A 19,211-nucleotide genomic window follows, 5' to 3' on the forward strand; every position below is an offset into this window, starting at 1 on the left:
ATATATATATATATATATATATATATATATATTTATTTATGCATACAGAGCTGGGGTAAGGCCAGAGGTGCGGGGGATGAGAGGATTCACCACAGAGTGGGGAGCAGAACAAGATACACTGAAATACACTGCTGAAGGGAGCAGCTGACAAGACAGGAGAGGTCTGCTGCACCATGTGGGTCAGCTCCCACGCTGGGGATCACACTCATGTTGCACTGGCTGCAGATAGCTTCATAGTGCTGCGCTTTAACCCCCTGCACCACCAGGGAGGGCCCCTTCCCACATTCTAGGCTCAACAAGAATGCCATGCCCTGCTCCTAGAGCCCTGGGAGAGGCAATATCTCTGACACCTTGACTTGGGATTCATTTTCTCCATTGAAATAGTGGCTTGCATGAAGACTTGCTTTTAATGCACAACTGCATTTAATTGAATTTGGATAACAGAATAATAATTCGATGCTAATATAATGAGCACTTTCTTAAACAACAGTCATTGGTTAATAAGTTAACTGTGCTGTCACATTCCATCCTTATAAACGCCCCTTGAGGTAGGAACTAATATTAACCATATTTTACAGACAAGGAACCTGAGGGCCTCCCTCATGGCCTAGGGGTTAAGTCGCAGTGCTCTCACTTCTGTGACCTGACTTTGATCCCCGGCCAGGAAGCTAATCCGTGTGGTGCAGCAGACCTCTCCAGCCTTGCCCACTGCTACCCTCAGCAGTGTATTTAAGTAAATTGGCCTATTCTTCTCCCCACTCTGTCTGGTCCTCTCACCACCACCACCCCCCACCTCTGGTTTATTCTATGCAAAAATTAAAAAAAAAGAGAGAGAGAGAGAGAGAGAGAGAGAGAGAGAAGAGGAAACTGAGGGTCAAACAGCTGAATAATTTGGCCAAGGTCCCACTGGTAGTAAGTGATGGGGTGGGATCTGTGGGATCTGTGGGATCTGTGGCCTGAGCTGAATGTGGCAGGTGGCCTTCACTACCAGGCTATGCTGCTTCATCCGGGAACCAGCTCTCAAAGAAGTGAGCCAGATGTGCAGAAATCAATCTTTGCCCAGGCCAGGTAGCTCCCTATGGTTTGTACCTATCTGGACAAAGTGAAATTGCTCTTTGTCCTTCAGAAAGAACATTTAAGGTCATCTGAAAGCCACTTTTAAAGTGACTTTGTTTAAAGTCACTTTAAATCTACCCAGGAGGTGGCGGAGGATTCTAATATATGCTGTTTTTAACGGCCGTTACTCTGTTTTATATTTTTAATTGAATGTTTTAAATTTTGTGCTTATACCCTGAAGCTCTTTTATTGTAAAGCATGCAATTTTATAAATCAGATTTTATAAAACCCAATGATTAAAGTCTCTGATTGCGGAGCGGATGGCTAGAGAGCAGAGATTTCAATTTAGAACTTAGGACCAGAATTTATGCAGAAAATTCCATGAGCACAGTAGCTTCCGTTATCCGTTTTATTTGTATCCTGCTGTTTGAACAGCTGGAAAGTTGGTAAAACTGAGGCATCAGCAGAAACACACCTCATTAGCTTTCACATCAGGCATGGGTTGGGTAGAAAGAAAATGTTCACCATGTTACCTTAATATTCAAAGGGTCTGTCGCAACTCATGGACTTTATGACAACTTTGTAGAGGGGTGTGGGGGTCACAGAATGTGTGCTAGCAAAATTCCTCAACCCTTTGCCTTTGACAGGATCTGATTTTGAGGACCTTTTTAGTCTGTAAATTCCCTAGTGAATTCACTATGAAATAGCCTGTCATCTAAATTCAGATTCAAAACCTGAATTAGGCATAAAGCAAAGTCAGTTCTTCTGGGATACTGGATTAATCCACTTTTTTAAAAGGAAAGAAGAGGACTCTCTGGGAACTCAAATTTGGAACCTCAAAAAAAAAAAATCAGAAAAAGATGAAATAATCAAATAAAACATACAGAAGGAAGGTGTATTTTTGGGGCCTCCCTACTGGCTCCTTAATAGTTTTATTATTTGTGATATAAAGAAATTAGATGGCTGTTCCCATCATTTAGCCTTTTCTTTGGGAGTATAGAATGTTGGCAAGCCTTCAGGTCGACTCCAGTCTTCTAAGAGCCCTACCTATTGTTGTTTTTTAGTAGAAGGTGATCAGCACCTGGATTTTTAGTTCATGAGCCCAGGAAACTCTAGAAACACAATGCTGAAGGGAGCAGCGGGTGAGACTAGAAAGGTCTGCTGCACCATGTGAGTCACTGCCCTGGATGGGGATCAAACTCAGGCCATGGTGGTGATAACGCCATGTACTCATAAGACCACACTGGCTGCTGTGCAGCTCCTGAAGTGTAGGTAGGTGCTAATTTGAGTGGGGTGGAGCCAGATTGCATCTAGACATCAATCAGACATCAGTCAAACTAGTGCCAACCTTCCCTATCAGCATGACATCTGCCAACAGCCACACTGATTTCTCCCAACAAGACTCTCAGACACTGTGGCCAGAATTATATTTTTTGTTAGGCTTCCAAAGTAAGGACAATGTGACATGCCAGTTTCATGCTGCTACCTGATATGCCCAAACTGGCAATTTCTGAGAGTGCTCCATTTTCTCGCTCCCAGGAGAAGCAGTGACTTCTGTGGCCACATATGCCGAAGGAAGGATGAGCTAATTTAGAGTAAGAGAAACAGCTCTCAGAGGAGCAGGCAGCTGCAGCACTGAATGTCTGTGCATTATTTATAAGCTCCTCATCTCGATGGTACTTGGCAAAAAGATGAAACCAGCAGGTTTACAGTTATGGGGCTTGCATGTTACTTCAGAACACAGGAAACATCAGCAATGGAACTACCCATAGAATAGTGAGCTGTATCCACAATTCTTTGATCCTTCTCTTTTCAAAAGGTGAGGTAGGACCTCCTTGGTGGCCTAGGGGTTAAGTCTCAGTGCTATCACTGCCAGGGCCTGAGTTCAATCCCCAGCCAGGGAGCTGACCCACATGGCACAGTAGAAATATTCTCCCCTCAGCAGTATGTGTCAGTCAATCCCCCTGTTCTGCTCCCCACTCTGTCTTTGGTGAATCCTCTCACCACCCACCTGTACTCCAGTTCTATGAAAAAAAAAAAAAAAAAGGGTCAAGTAGGCACTTAGAGTGTGAACTATACTTAGTGGACTGACTGTAAATGACTGGAAAGACTAGAATGAAAGGTGCTCTAGAATCCTCTATCTTTTGGCCCACTCGGGAGGACACCAGCTCCCACAGGTGGGACACTCAAGCAGCATAGAGGAGGGGCTGTGTGGGAAGAAACCAGCCCTCTAGTTAACCATCAGCAACAACTGGCCAGTTTTGTGAGCAGGCGCCTCCTTGAACCCCTTGATGTCAAGTAGGTGATGGCCTCCCTAGCTATCCTCTGCCTGTGGTGTTGCCTGTGAAAAGGAAATTAGGAAGGTGTTTGACTTACTTCATGATGACAATGTAGATAAGACACATCAGCACGAGGACTAGCGACTCCCACCTGTACAGAACTGCCCATGATGTGACTGTTGGATGCTACTATTTAGAAGTCAGACAAAATACATGCTTTTGGCTTCAAAGTATGTTTTGGGATTATGTACCAGTGAATGATGTGGCATGAATAATCAAAGTCTGAGGTATCTGATCTATGGGTTTGGTCTTTCCTCAACCAGCTCTGGTCCCACCTTCTAGAACCCTAAATGAAGGCATAACTTACTGAGTTTTACCATCTTTCTTGCTATGAAAGGAACCAAGAGTCTGGTTGCTACGTCCTAAAAAGGGGTGAGGGTTTGAGAGTCTTCTCATATGAAACTCTTGAAGCTTTGCCTCTACCATCACATGTGGACTGGAAAGTCTCGCTCACGTTGTCAATCAAAATCACAGTGATTTATTGGAGGCTTCAGGGTGTGATGATTTGAAAGCAGTCAGGTACCTGCTCTCTCTCCTACTCCTCTTCCCACATCAGCATACCATGTTGAATATGGGAATCAGTTTGAAAAGGAAATTAGGAAGGTGTTTGACTTACTTCATGATGACAATGTAGATAAGATACATGAGCACGAGGACTAGCGACTCCCACCTGTATATAAGCCAAGAATAGTTAGTCAAAAAAAGTCTCCACAGGTGGCTGGACAACACACCAGGCTACCTTAAAAGCACAGCTGATGTGCAGGGCAGATAAACCTGGGTAAGTCAGATGCAGACTGCTTACAAATATTTCCTGATCTATGGTCATTTTCTCTGAGGCATAGAGTTTTTGACTATTTATCTCTTCTTTTTCTACTTAAAAGTGAAATGCTCCTTCTTCTGTTATTTGCTTACCCCAAAGAATTCTTTGAACATGGCAAGTCTTCCAGATCGCTGACTATAGGCCTCTATTTATAAATCTACCAAGCTTAATCAGTCACTAGTACTATTGAGATATATTTACAAAGCACACTAGAAGAATTCATAGGGGGCAAATGAGGGTTGTTGGGTACGTAAGAACTAGTCATTAATAAAGGAGATCAAAGAAAATGAGAAAGAGGAGAGAAAGAATATGGTCAGGGAAGGTGCCCGCAGGAAGTATAGGAATGAATGAGAGGAAAACAGTTATGAGAGAAAGAAAAAAAGACAAAAACCCACTGGAATGTGCTTGAACATCTGATCACTGGAGTATCTGCAGTTTCTTTATTTTAGTAACCTTCACTAAAAACCCAGGGAACTTGACTTTAGATACTTTTTCAGCTGTAGAATAAACTAGCCAGTTGAGGGAGTAATTCTGGCTTCTAGAAAAGGTTACCAGAGAATGGTCTATGAAGAGATTCCTGGTTTTGCCTTATCCTTCCTTTTTTCTTTTTGAGTCCCACGTTTAGCAACCGATTCCAGGAAATAGGTGGCTGACTGCTTCATAGCAGGGGTTTTATCCAAGTAAAGTGTTGGGAAGCAAGATGGTAGTAAGATAGGGGACTGGGTGCTTAAGTTGTGTTAAGTACATAGATGGGCTCGCACAAATTCATGAAGCATGATTGTGCCGTGGGATGTACATTTATTAGAGTGCTACTAAGAGAAGCAAAGGGTAGTCAGGCCCCTTACTTCTGCCACATTTCTCAACATCTCTAACAAACCTTCCCACACATTCCATACCTCCCATTCACTTGGACAAATTTCCCTAGTCTTAACTGAACATCCATGGGCACCCTGAAGCACTCATCATGGACACCCATGTCCCACTCTGCACAGCTTCCTGAGTGGTTCTGTCATCCTGTTTATTGTCTTTGCAGCCTCTGAAAGTTGGCCACCTGCTTCATCACGATCTCTCTATTCTTGACTTCCAGAGCCATACTCCTAGTTTCCTCCCTGTGCCCTTAGCTTTTCCTCCACTTTCCCAGTCCTCAGTTCAAACTCTAAACAGGGCACCCTCTTCCCTACTCACCTAGGCACTGTCCTTAGATGTGACCACCCTGTCCCATTGCTGTACATACCAATAGCACATCCACCCCACACCTTTCCCTGCCCAACCAAATAGCCAACAGTCAGTCTGGCCCCTGCATGTGGTACTTAAAAACATGTCAGGACAGAATTCTTCCTCCCTCCTTCCCAACTTCAGTCTTCCCTGGGCTTTGTCATTTCAGTAAATTCTACCAGTTTCTGCCCAGTGAAGTCCCAAATCTGGAAATCAACATTTTAATTTATATTTATATTCTTTTTTTTCACTCCCACATTCAGCAGGACTTCATGTCCAAAATATGTCCCTCTCCCATGAACCCCCTCACTGAGGCCACAACAGCTTTAATCTCTGGACTGGCCTTCCTTGTTGCTAATAGATCACGCCATTCTTTTGCTTAAAATGCTGCAATTGCTTTCCAACACGCTCGAGAAGACGAAAGGTACTCTCTTCTTGCAAACCTGGTTCTTTCTTCTTCTTGGAAAAGAAAGGAAGTCCAACTCCTTCTAACAGATCATCTTGTGTCTCTTCTGAATTCCACCGCACTGACCTCCATTCCTTCTCCTGAGAGCCTTTGCAAGCTCTGTTTCCTCCACCAGGGACACTTTTCCCCTCCTCTTGGTTGGCTTCTTTTATCCTACAAATTCCAGTCTTAATGTCACTGCCTCCAGAAGTCTTCCTTCACTTTTCATCAGTGTTTGTGTTCTGTCGAACCTCTGATGGGTCTGTGATTAGCTTGCTGTTTGCTCATTGCTAAATGATATCTAACGCCTACTTCTAACAGTCACTTGACACTACTCCTCACAGCGTACCCTCCACCTCAGCTTTTGGGGTTAATGTTTCCTGGAGACTGAGAATGGCCTTTCTGACAGCTGATTCCCCCAAGTAGACATTCATCTATCCAGCTGCCCACCGCTTTCTCCCCAGCTCATCTGGACAGGGTGAGACGTCCTCTGAACTTCAATTTTCAGTTGCAAAACACCCCAATGGCCTGAACATGGTTCTTATCTCATCAAAGCCAATGTTCCTGGGGTGTAAACATAATTAGGAAAATCTGGGATGTACCGACAACATTCCTTTTGGAGGAGACACCAAAGAGCTGAAGGGATACCTTCTTATGGTTTGAAGCACTAATAGTCATAGGGTACAAACAATGAACAATTGGAACGGAAACATTGCAGTCCGGCTGTGTGAGGTCCAACTCCTTCTTGCAAGTACTTTTATACCTTCTAATTTCTTTAGAACTTATTTTTTTTTCCCTCACTAAATCAAATGCTTTCTTTCATGGCAATAGTCGAATAAGGTTTTCTTTGGTTATGTTTCAGGGATGGCTTTAAGATGGGGGTTCCCTGCTTCTGTTGACATTCCAGGTATACTCTGCCGGGCTCAGGGCTCACGGGGGTCTCCAAAGAGAATGCACAGACTCTCGAGACATTGCTCCTTCTTCTGCTTTCTGACCTGAACGTTTGATCATCATGTCTTGCCTCAAAATTCTTCAGGGTCCCTTCTCACATGAGACGGGATATGCATGGGCATCTCCATGTAACCCCATCACAACATGTCAACTGTCTGAGAGAGCAGCAGGTAAGGCTGCTTTTGCTGGTGTGTCCGTGGCTAGTTCTTGAGCAGAGCCTGGCATCCAGGGCAAAAGCTACGGGGTGGGGCTGACCTCTGAAGCCCCGGGCACTGTCCCCATCAGCCTCTCCTGACCACACCCTACACCGCTGTCCCCTGAAGACCACTCTTAGGGCATGATCGGAATGATCTTCCCGTTCCCACAAGCCTCCATTTTGAACCATTTTCTACTGACCCCCTGATTCTCCTGCCAAAGACTGTTCTTTCCCAAGCTGGAGGCGCCTCTCTGTTCTCACCCCTAGGGCATGGCTCCATTCTGCTGAGCACTGTTCAGAGCAGTGGAAGCTGGCCTGGAAAAAGTTGCAGGGGATAATTTCCAGGTTGTGTCTCTGGACTCATTCTTCTCTTCCAAAGTCACAACTTGGGGCCAAGTTGTGAGGTTCCAGTTCTTCCAGTTCTTCTTAAAGGAGAAATGAAAACATCACTCAGGATTCCTTAGTTTTCTGGCTGGACTTTCAGACTCATCAAAGACACATTCCAAATGCCTCTGGCAATCCAGGGTCTCCCTCAGCTGTTGTTATGGAGTCGTGCATACAAATTCATATATTGCAGATGGTGGACATATGGTGCTTCCTTTTTTCCATGTCCTTTGGGGTCAGCACCTAGCTAAAGGCATGCAACAGATATTCCCCTGCCTCGTACCTGATAGCAGAACCCCACTATGTCAAGGCAGCCACGGGGGAATCCCTTGATCTTGAGGAGGTAGTGAAGAGGAAACAGATCCACAGCCCAAGGATCAATATGATTGGTCTAAATATGAAATCCCACCTCTTCATGTCACATATTGGTCAAGACAGGCCCAGCTGTGACCAAAGAGAGACATGTAGAAAGGTGTTGAATGAAGTAACGTAGGCAGCAGCTCTCCTGCCCACCTGTGATATGCAATGCAGGTGTTTCTTTCACCAGCCTTCTCCCTTCGCAAAGCAGCAGAGGTAACACTCCCCTTTGGCTGCTGGGCTGTGACCATGCAGGCCTCTCTCTCAGCAAACCTGACCCTTTCAGGGGCAGCTCTTCCTTCCTGCTTGTGTCTGTGCAAACATTCTAGACTTCCTTTCTCTCCCTTTCAAAATAAACCTGCCCTTTTGGACACACACACACACACATGACCTAACCCTTCTTCCTCTTTCTGGTCTTCAACCCAAACTTAATGGCTGAAACCACAGTAGTCATCTTGGAACCATTAGGGAAAGGCCAAGAGAAATTAAACCTCTTACATCTGGGTACTTGTGACACAAGAAAAAGAAATGACTCTTTCTTTAATCTGCTTCACTGGCTTTCCATTCGCTGCTACCTTCTGCCTACCACTTGGTGGCTGAATGCGACTTACTAGGGAATGTGGCTTCAGGACAGTGAAGCAACCTAAGCTGTGTGTGATGGGGACACCTTGTCCTTGTCCTCGTGTATTTATACTGGACAAGGCTCATTTCCTCCAGAGCGCTCTAATTTCCAAATAAACACAACTGAAACTTTTTTAGCATTTGGGGTGAGTTGGTTTCCTGCCCTGAAACTTTTAGGACCTGCTGGGATGCTCTACAGCCAGCAGTGGAGTTCACTGCCTAAGCTACTACTGAAAGATGACCATCCCTTAGTCACGCATTGAAGGAGCTGGCTCAAAAGAGAGAAATTAGAGAAATCAATCCCTAGACTCTCAGCAAAAGAAATGCTCGTGATTAGCTGAGTAAGAAGGTAAGGGTAGCCGACAGTGAAACATAGCTTCAAGTTCAATATAGTTTGCATTTAAGTGGGCAGTTGGAATCTCTGAAAGCCCCAAAGCAGTTAACGGCCAGTAGCACAGACTTTAATTTCTCAGCCTCATCCAAGGGAAAAATGTTCTCTGTCAGCCCATCCACATAATAACCACAATTATATAACAGGTCAGCAGTCTAGGGCCACGAGAGCCTGCCGTCCTTCTCCTCTGGAGCTATGCCTAGGTGTGACTGAGGTTCCAACCCTCTCGGGCTAGAGCAAAACATCCCCTAGGACATGCAGCTCATCTATCCACAGATTTCATGTTCCTTTACTCTAAATTGCTTTACATGAGCCTTGGTGCTTACTCCGAGGGCCTGATGACCCCTAGTCGATGTTACTCATTCACTAAACCAAACCACTGTGGAGGCTAATTTTCCTAAAATAGGGTTCATCACATTATTACTCTAACCCTTGAGCTGATGCCTAGGGGTTCTACCATAGACTGGGTCACCTACCAGAGAGGAAGCCTGACAGGAAGTAGACTGTTGTGCTCCACATCATCTGAAATAACCTAAAAGGGTTTTGAAGGGTGGGGCTGCAATCGGCTTAATCATGAGCTTCTTTCATCTCCTTTTGCTGTGGTTCTCCTTGGCAAAGCCAGATGAAGACCAGCACTCCCGGCACCCCACTGTGGAGAGCCTTTCCTAAGGGTTTCTGCACAAAAGCAGTAGAAAAACATCCAAGATCAAGTGTGGACATCTTTTGCTTGTCTTGATGGCAGTGTTGTTATCAAAGGGAAGCAACACTGAGTAGCACTTCAGCACCGACTGTGCCAACACGGGGAGGTGGCTGTGTGAACCATACCATGCTCAGGCTGATTCGGAGGCTTCTGCCAGTTTTCTTGGGCAACACTAACACCAGTCCCCCCCCCCCCCCCGCAGTGGCCTGATGGGTGGGTCACATCACCACTGCCTTGTGACCCCTTCTAGGTTCTCACTGACCTCTGAGAGCAATTTGATGTCTTTAACCCATCCATCACCCTGACTCAAAGAAGATTTTCTGTGTTCCATGGATCAGTATAGAGAGGATAGAGGGAATATGTCTTATCGCAAATTCTCCCAGAATTGTGAAGAACATTTAACATTAATGTGACAAGCTCCCTGATGCCATCACATTTTGACATCCACAGAGATAGGATACCAAGTTGTCACCAACAAAGGGCGAACACTCATTTAACTGCAAGTTAAGACTGATGGGCTCTTGCCTTTTTCTAGCTCCTTCTTAATTTAAATAATACCACAAAAGTGTTCTAACTACAGCAGCATACCTCTCTATTACTAAATAGGATGCTATTTCATCCTACTTCTTCAAATATTTGGGATAAAATAATATTTGGGGAAAAAACAAGAATATGCAACACACTCAGTTTTTTTCCATTTCAAACATACTCGTCTTGCTTAGAACCTTTCTCAAAAAATGGTGATTTGGACAGTGGATCCAAATGTAAGATAGCTTCCCTTATAGTTTATTTTGTAAAAATTTTGATAGGTCAAAGAAAAAGAACTGATTTTTCAGAACCTCAGACCTTTAGGGTTAGGCAAATTTTAATGGGTCTCTGAAATGCTTCAACGTCTAGTTCCTAAGATACACATGGGATGTAGCGTCTGGCGATTTGGTTGGGAAGTGATTTGAAAAGAGAAGGCAAATCTTTAACCACCACTGAGCAAGTGGTTGGCTGCAGAAAGGCATGGGTTAGCCAAGATGTAAAACCCAGATGATAAAGACAGTGATATATTAGGATCCCAAATGGAATCCACCACCCCAGTTGAAAGGAAAGTCTTTGCCTATTGGAAGTTAACTGAATTTCTTCCTTGAGCTGGAGGGAAGGTTTCTAAGGCATACTAGTTACAAACTGTCACAAAAATTTCCCTTTTGCTCCTAAACCCTAACTCTGATCTTTTATATATTTGGTTCTGCAATATCATAAGGGGAAAATGGAAGAGAAAAGAGATACTTACCAAGAAACCTTTTCATCATAAATGAACTGTTAAAAAAAGAAAAGGGCAGAAGATTAGACACACACAGGAACACCTGGGGCTGCACCCAGAGCTGCACCCTAGCTGGGATGGTGGGAATCCAGGATGGGACTGGATGTGATAAATACCTTTCTGTGCTGTTTAGTCTCTGACTAGTGCTGGTGGAAAGTGGGGGTGCTGGCAGACTGGGCTGAACATGTGGCAGAGGGAGAAGCATCAGGCCATTCCCCTCCTTCTGGCAACCTCTGTCTACCAGTGGAGTGACAGGGAAGGGCGACCAACCTGCTCTGCTGAGTGAGACTCAAGGCTGAATTCTAGCTCTGGGGATGCAGAGCTTGCTGTGGCTTTTGGACGTGAGTCACTTACAGGCCTCGTGTGTGACCTCTGCATGTCTGAATGCACTATGCACCACCACCAATGTTTTATGTGAGCACTTGAACTTCTAGGGATTCAATATATTTATTTCAATTGACCAATTTTCTTTTTGCTTGTTTTATTTTCTAAAAGGAATTATTTTCAAGGGAAACTTTCAACACAAGCAGAAGTAGAGAATCAGCCCCACTTGCCACCACATGATAGAGGATTGTAGACGGTGAAAAACAAAACCAGTGACAACACTGATTGAGAATCGAGGCTGGACACTCTTGACTGCCGATAACTCGGGCCACATCTGCCTTTTTTGTGAAAGTAAAAAAATGAACCAGTAAAAGACACACAAGTGCGTAGTAGATTTTCCGTCATTGATTAGGATCCAGAGAGAATACTTCAGCTTTTGTTTGTTATCATCTAAAGTCATTATTTCTCATTTTTTTGGGGAGAAAACTGGTATAGTCGTGGCCCTTTGCTTTATTTAGGTAAATGGAGTTGCAGAGAACATGTGTTATTTTCCTGATCAACATGCTGCAAGTTGATTCTAGAACGCAGGTCCCGGCTTTTAATTTCATGTTCTTTCCATGACACACTGATTTGTGCAGATGGCAGGTTATAGAGACAGATGGGGCACCTGTGTCATATTCAAGCAGGAAGCCGAGAGTTCAAATTACTGTTTCCCACTCACAGGACATACGTGCTATGAGAGGCTGTTCCTTCATTTCTGAGAGGCTGTTCCTTCTGAGCAAAGGGCCTTGGGAGAAGCTTGCAGGGCAAGATGGAGCCAAGTGTCATTACCTCTTGGAGAATGTAGACTCAGCTAGACATGGGCATTGCTAGAGTACCCAGGTTCAAATCACCACTGGGGTGAGAGAAACAGAGAAAAACAGAGAAAAGCTCAAAGATGTGCAGGATCCAGCTGGGAAGGCCTCTAGAAGATGCTTCCAGTTATCGTGAGGCCTAAAGAGGAGAAAGGAGCCACCCTTATTTGCAACTAGTTCCGCACAGAACACAGGCGAAGACATCAGCTTCATCAGTGTTGTAACTCTTGTCATATTCAATAAGTTGACATTATGAAAGAAACAAAGGAAATATCCCCTCAATCCAGACTGGACGGCATGCAAGCTACTCCTTATGGTATGTCCAGCTGCTGTGGTCTGATGGCCAGCTTAAAAAATTTCTTTTGTCAGATGTGGTACATATACACAAAGGAATATCACTCTGCAGTCAAAAAAGATAAACTCATGCCTTTTGCAGCAACATGGATGGAGCTGAAAGGGTCATGCTTAGTGAAATAAGTCAGAAAGAGAAAGAAAAATACCGGATGGTTCACTCATGGCAGGAGCAAAAAGGACTGGGGAAATAATAATAATAATAATAATGAACAACTATATACCAGAGACATTTTATGGGGGTGGGGTGGGCAATGGGATCAAAAATGGCGGGGGGGGGGGAGGGAAGTGCACCAGACTATGGTGATGGCACACGGGTGATTTGGTGATGGGAAGCCCATGGAGATTACAACCGAGATGGAACAAGGCACAAAGTGATGTAAAAATTAACTATTATGTTATTTAAAAAATACATAAATAAAAGGCTTTACATTGCAATAAAAATTTCTTTTGTCAAGAAATCACAGCACAGAACAAATTATCTAAGTTTGAAATAATTTTCTATTAATTGAAGTTAATTCAATATCAGTCTTGGGCAGCAGGTTGGAACCATCAATTCACAGCCACTTAGGAGAGCAGGAGAGGCTGGGAGAGTTTATTAGAGCACCAATTACATGTTTGTCTATCAGGGAAGGCAGGCAACACTCTATCGCATGATAGCAGCTTTTAGGGAGTCCTTGTTCTCTGCGGTCTTCCATACAAGTGGGGACACAGGCCAGGATGTGTTTAGCTACTATTTCTTTCTTTTTAAATATTTTTTTATTTTTTTACATCATTCTTCACTTTGTGCATTTTTTCACCTCAGTTGTAATCCCCATGGGCTTAACTACTGTTTCAATTATCCTCTCAATGAAAGAAATCAGAATGAACTTAACAGAACAGAATTTACAGGGTGCACAATAAATCAGAGAAATAGTGGAGCAAACCTGGATGAGATGGATTAAAACAGAGCACCTAGAGCCTGAGGTCAAGATGCTGGCTGCGGCTGGCAGCTGGCAGGTTGGGGATGGGCATATGGTTCAGGAAGGGAAAGAGAAATGAAGCTGCCTCACTCTGAGTACGAACCAGCGGTGTAGATCTGGGACCCCCTGAATAACTGATGTAGTGATTCACGTTACTCAGAGCCAGGTGATCTGGGCTCTTCTGTGCTGCTGAGCAAACAGCTTGAGTTCATCTCACTGTGTAAGGGTAGATAAACGAGAGGACTCAAAAGAATAACAAGAAATCAGGAATTAAGGAAATCGAAAGGCAAACAGACTCATTATGGTGAGTATGAAGGTGAAGGGTGAGAGGGTAGCTGCTTGTGGTTGGTTGGAGTGTTGTAAGCAGCTGATGGTCGCCATTCCGGAGACTGAATGAGGACATTGGTAGTGTCTGCAGAATGTTCCTTGAGAAGAGTACATTACAGGTCATCCTTATGGAGGCCTGGAATTATCTTTTCTGGAAACTGGGTATGACAAGCAGGAGTCACTCCCCCTGGACATTGTGCATGTTTATGGGGAGGATGAATCCTTACGGATTTTATCTTATTCTATTTTCTCATGACAAGTGCTGCACATATTTTTGTATTTTAATGCTCTGTATATGAGTTAAAGAAGATTAAACAACTTCCCACAACTTTTACAGCAATATTACAAGGATAAAAGAAAATTTGCTATCCTCCTATCCTTTATTGACTAATTTGAGATAAGAAACCTCACCCTGTTCCACTTATTACCACTAGGTGGCGCTCATGTCCCAGCACTCCTTCAGATAGCGCTGCTAAAACTGAGGTGGAAAATAAGTCAAACCATTTGTACAACCCCATTAAATCTCTGAATGGAGGGCAAGCCCCTCCAAAGACAGAAAGCCTCTTGAAGGAGCCTTCAGCCAAACACTGTGTCATGGGGCAAGGTGATGCCTTGAAGGCAGCTCCTGCCTGTGGTAGTCTGAGTTGGGGACAGATAGGTGTTCGATCTTGGGTCACACTCAATCCCCATGATGTGGTGCTCTCGAGGGGCTTGCTGTTGCAGTCTTTGGAGCTGATTCACCCATTTTTCTGAAAATACACCTGGGGATAGCAAGTCTTCTCCTGATCTTCTCATTGTGTTTGGGACCATACGCTGCAAGCACCCCAGGCTAAGTTGGTGGCCCTCAGGGCTATTTGGGCTCAAGATTGGCAGGTGAGGGGAACCTGCCCTCTAAGCCACGTGACATTCATCCGAAGCTACCCTGGATCTCACCCTAAGCTTTCCTTGTTGAGTTGCAGCTGAGCTAAATGTGAGCACACAGGAGAGAATTTGACAAAACACCCCTTTCCTCTAGACCTCAGAGAAATGGCCGGGTACCATGGAAACGAGTGTTTCAGCATTAGTGTCTGATCTTGAATTCTTCCACGCCAGAAAGGCTTATTATCAGGCAGGTGAATCCCTGGATGACAGAGCATTCCCAGGAACTGGAAGGGGAGGAGCTCATGAGGGAAGAGCCAGAAGAGGGGTATGTGGGTGGAAGTGGAGAGACTGTCCTCATTCCCTGGAGTTTTACTGTGAACTGTCACCGCAGTGAAGCGACTGCCCCACTTCTGAAGCTAAGATTTTGTGACTTATTTTATCATCATTAGTACAGTTTGGATATTAACTGGTAAAAATTATAGGAGAAAATGAGCACCATAATTTGTTTTCTAGGGACCTAAACTTTGAAAATCTCTCTTCTGTTGCTGGAAATATAAACTGTCCCTGCAGACTTCTCATTTGACAAGTAGAGATCTCAAGACATCTGGTCAGATGGGGTTCTGACCTTCAAGGCCTGGGGGTGCAGGTGGCTGAGCTGAGGCCATGTGATTACAGCTGAGGACAGAAATTGGATGGGACACAATGTACAGATGTAGTTCATATATTAAAGCTTAATAGGAATTTGGACACTACTTTCTCCAGAAGGTTGACTTGATGTGGTGGAGGAACTGAAGATTCCCTAAAGGCAAGACTTAATGGAGAGGGTCACCCCAAATCAATCCATAGGGGCTATGAGGTGAAGACAAAGGGGTAAGAGGATGGATTTGGAATACACAAGCTAACTGCTAAGATGAAAGAACTGTGTTTACTAAGCAGTGCCAAGCCAAATACAGACATATAAGAAAAAGTTTGAAGTAGTTTTCTTCAGAGAAGAGAAGAGGCACCTCTCTGTACCCCCAGTCCAGGTACCTCTTTGCATTTCCATCTGGCTCTCTTGCCTCCCTGTTCCAGAAGCAAGTAAGGATGGTAGGCTAGCTTCCTAGCCTACCTCAGTGTCATTTCAAGCAGGAGGCTTCCTGCTTGAAATATGAATCATACATGATTGTAAATCAGGATTACTGTAATAAAAAGTCATAAAAAAATAAGGCGGTACTTGGTTCTCTCAATGACGGGGATGTAAAAAAGGTGGAATCTTTGACTATAGCTGATTTAAAAAATTCAAAACTTCTTTTACATTCATTCCCTGTGAGGATTCTTTAGCTACGAGCATGGTTCCCATTTTTCCAGGAGAGCTGAGACACAATGGGGTACCATGAGCAGATGCGCCGCAACATGGCTAAGTTGGAGAAGAGGGGAGTTCCCAGTGAGGAGGGGAGGGGCTGAGCAGGTGAGAGAAGGATGTCAGGGTTGGAGGACCAGCTTGAGTTCAGGAACGGTGGTGAACCTCACTCTAAGCTAAAGTGCCCTTCTTCAGGATATATAGAAGGATTTTGGATTGCTGAGGGAAAATTGGGATTCTTTGCTGGAGTGGAGTAGATAAGCATCTTAGATGCCTGTCCTGACAAACCTTCAGAGTTGTAGCTCCCTGATCTTGCAGCTCCTTGACCTTGGGCAAACTTCTGGAGCCCCAGTTTCACCATTTGTAAAACAGGACTTATAATAGCTAGCTCACGTAATCATGAAAATTGAACCGTTATAGAAAACCTTGATCGACAGATCCAACATCGTGCACGGTCCTGTAGTTAAGTACCAAGTCTGTGGCTCTTCAAAACAATGTAGGTCTGTAGGAATGCAGGTGCATTTTCTATGGAAGAACCTCTTCAGAATTTTTCTATCCAACATGGCAGGCATTAGCTGCATATCATTTTCCATTAACTTAACTGAAATTCAATTCCTGGGTCTTGCCAGCTGCACTTCAAGAGCCCAACAGCCACATGTGGCTTGAGGACAGCATACTGGAAAGTGCAGGTGAAGATCATTTCCAGCACTGCCCAAGTCCTGGACAGCACTGCCTAGTTCATCTCTGGCAGCTGCATCAGCTGAGTTGTCCCTCATTGTCCCCAGGGGAGCCCCATTACAGGGACATTCCTCTGAGCCCTCAGGAGGAAGAGGGAAGTGATGTCTCAGATGAGCCTCACTACTGTGCTGGCTCTCAGCTTGTCCCAACCAGTCCTTCAGCCCACCAGGCCCTTCTCCAGGGAGGCATCACTTGAGAGTCTGGCTTTGTGAGCCAGTCCGAGTTATCTGGAACCTGTCCCAGAGCCTATCCAGGTCACACCCTGGAGGCTCCCTTCTCCTGATGCTCACAATTCCGCATCTCAAAACAGAGATGAAGAGTAAAAATAAAGCATTTTCTTTAGGGCAGCTGTTAGGCTGATGCTGTAATGAATCATTTGCATTTATGTAAATTACACGATTATGTAAATTACAGTAACATTTCAATAAAAGAAACTGGCAGGGCTGCTGGTTGGAATTTGGAGAAAGGGTAGGCCGGGGAATTGGAGCTGTCCATGGTCAAAATTGTAGGGTGGGGAGAAGCAGCCAGAGGATCTGTACCAATTTCTAGACTATCTATTGGGCAGATACACACAAGAGCATGTTCTAAAGAACCCAGAATACTCCCAGGACTCAAAGGTGACCTCCTGGGCCACACCCAGCTTCTCCAGGGCCTGATCTTTCACTATAGAGAAGGTCACCAGGGCTCAGAGGAAGGACACTGAAAAATAAACTGTGTGCATTTGAAACTGTAATTGTTGTAGACAATACTGGGTTTTTAATTCCTTCTGCTTTTCCTAAATATCTGCAATAATAACAACAAAAAGAACTAGAAAATAGCACCGAGCAAATAATAGGTGAAACTCAAACTGAATCAAGTCCTCATCTATAAGTTACCTATTTTAATAGCTGGTTCAGAATGCAAGTCCTTTCTTCCTCCTATGTGTCTGCAGTTTGGCCCTGCACATATGCAAGTGCTTCCATTTCAGCTGCTTCATGATTCAGGTTATAATGACTCTTAGCATCTCCTGGTCCAGTGGCCCTGACCATCCCTGGAGAAGCTGCTACTTGGATCCCCAGACCCCACGATGCTCCCCAAGGTGGGGTTTCTCTGCTTAGGTTTAAAGGTCTCTTGCTGGGATATAAATAGCAGCACCATCTGGCCTCACTTAGCTTGGACTTGTCTCTGGGTGAATGACCTTTTTATTGTACCACCCCCACCCTCTACCCACCTCCCCCAGAGACCAGAAGTTCTATCTTCTGAACATTTCAGAACCAAAAAATCTTAACACTTAACAATAAATTGTTTGATACTGGATGGTTTCACTTATATGTGGAATATAGAAAAACAAACAAAGGGGTCAGGGAAAAGAAAACTTAGAAACTGACCATGAATCTAAGGTATCCAGTGGGGGAGGGGGAGAGAAAGGGGTTAACACAGGGAAAGAAGCACAAGGGCTGTGGTGATGGTCACTAGTGCTGTGGTGGTGGGAAAATTATGGGGATTATACCTGAGGTGAAATCAAATGCTATACAGAAATGAACAAAAGTGTAGACAATAAATCAGTTCATTAAAAGAATTATGTGGGCAGGTCAGTAACTGTGACAAGGAGGAAGGACTTTTCAATATGGCAATTTTAGGTGCCCACTGTCAGGTTCTGTAGAGAAGCTTAGTATGACATAAGGAAGATAAGAAGAAGAGTGATTTTGTTAGCAAGTCAGTAAGGGCAACACAGAAAGAGGAGACTCAGAAACCTTGACAGCTGTGAGCTGCAGCCTGGGGCTTGGCATGGAATAGACTTGGGTGTACTCAAAATCCTCTTCTAAGTGCTGGGCCTGGTTACAAGACTGTTTGCCACCTAACGTTGGCTTTCAGCCTCATGGGAAAATGACTGAGGATGAACAGCCGAGACCCACATCACCAATCTGCCATAATGCCTTTCTCTGAGAATCTCAAAATTGACTCTAGACTGAATTGCTGTCAGGCAACAGATGAATACCCCAGGGAAATGGGGTCCTCACAGTTGGGGCTGAGCTTCCCATAGTATAGTCTAGCACCAGGGGCATAGGTGCCCTGGCAGCTGGCAGAAGATTCTGGCTCATGAGCAGTTCCTGAGCCTCCATATCAGAATCTATGAATTAAAATCTCTTGGTGCCAAGTTTTAAGTAAGCACACTGAATGTTTCCAGTGATGTTGGAGGACTACCACTGTAAGTAAAAACACCAAGACAAAACCGTGAGGACACAAACTTTTATCTTTTTCATTACAGCTGAACAGAAGGGAAGTGTAATTTTTCTCAAAATCGTAAAACTCTAGCCTTGCCATCTGGTCTGTAAATATACAGTCCAAATCTTTGGTAACAATAGAGTATCATTTGCTTTTGCACTTTCCTGCCATTGGAGGGAAACCATTTGCCTGCTTGTTGGGCTGGCTCAGCTCTGTGATTGACCCCGTGTACACACTGGAAAGGATGGTGGGGGGGGTGGAGGGGGAGGGGTGCTGGGAGAGGTGAGGCAGGCAGATGGTAGCTGCACCAGAGACAAGGGTCAAGTGAGTGTCCCCGAAGAAGCAAAATCGCTTTACTGCTTCACACATCATTAACAACAGTTACATTTATTCTATCTTGATCATGTCCAGATAAATTTGTGAGAAGACCAGTTATTTCACACATCATCCAGGAGGTGTCTATGTT

The 19,211-nt window shown here is 44.4% G+C and overlaps 1 protein-coding gene across 1 annotated transcript in view; it reads right to left on the reverse strand.

Moving 5' to 3' along the window:
* SLC24A3 (solute carrier family 24 (sodium/potassium/calcium exchanger), member 3) overlaps window positions 1-19,211 on the reverse strand; it is a 457,509-nt gene that overhangs the window by 40,499 nt on the left and 397,799 nt on the right. The window contains exons 8-9 of the mRNA XM_004687143.2: window positions 10,755-10,780; window positions 4,012-4,065 (exon numbers count right to left, since the gene is read on the reverse strand). Coding sequence (XP_004687200.2) covers window positions 4,012-4,065; window positions 10,755-10,780 — 80 coding nt within the window. The remainder of the gene's footprint in view (window positions 1-4,011; window positions 4,066-10,754; window positions 10,781-19,211) is intronic.

Source organism: Condylura cristata, unplaced genomic scaffold (assembly GCF_000260355.1).
Source record: "Condylura cristata isolate star-nosed mole 26May11 unplaced genomic scaffold, ConCri1.0 scaffold00022, whole genome shotgun sequence".
Classification (NCBI taxonomy): domain Eukaryota; kingdom Metazoa; phylum Chordata; class Mammalia; order Eulipotyphla; family Talpidae; genus Condylura; species Condylura cristata.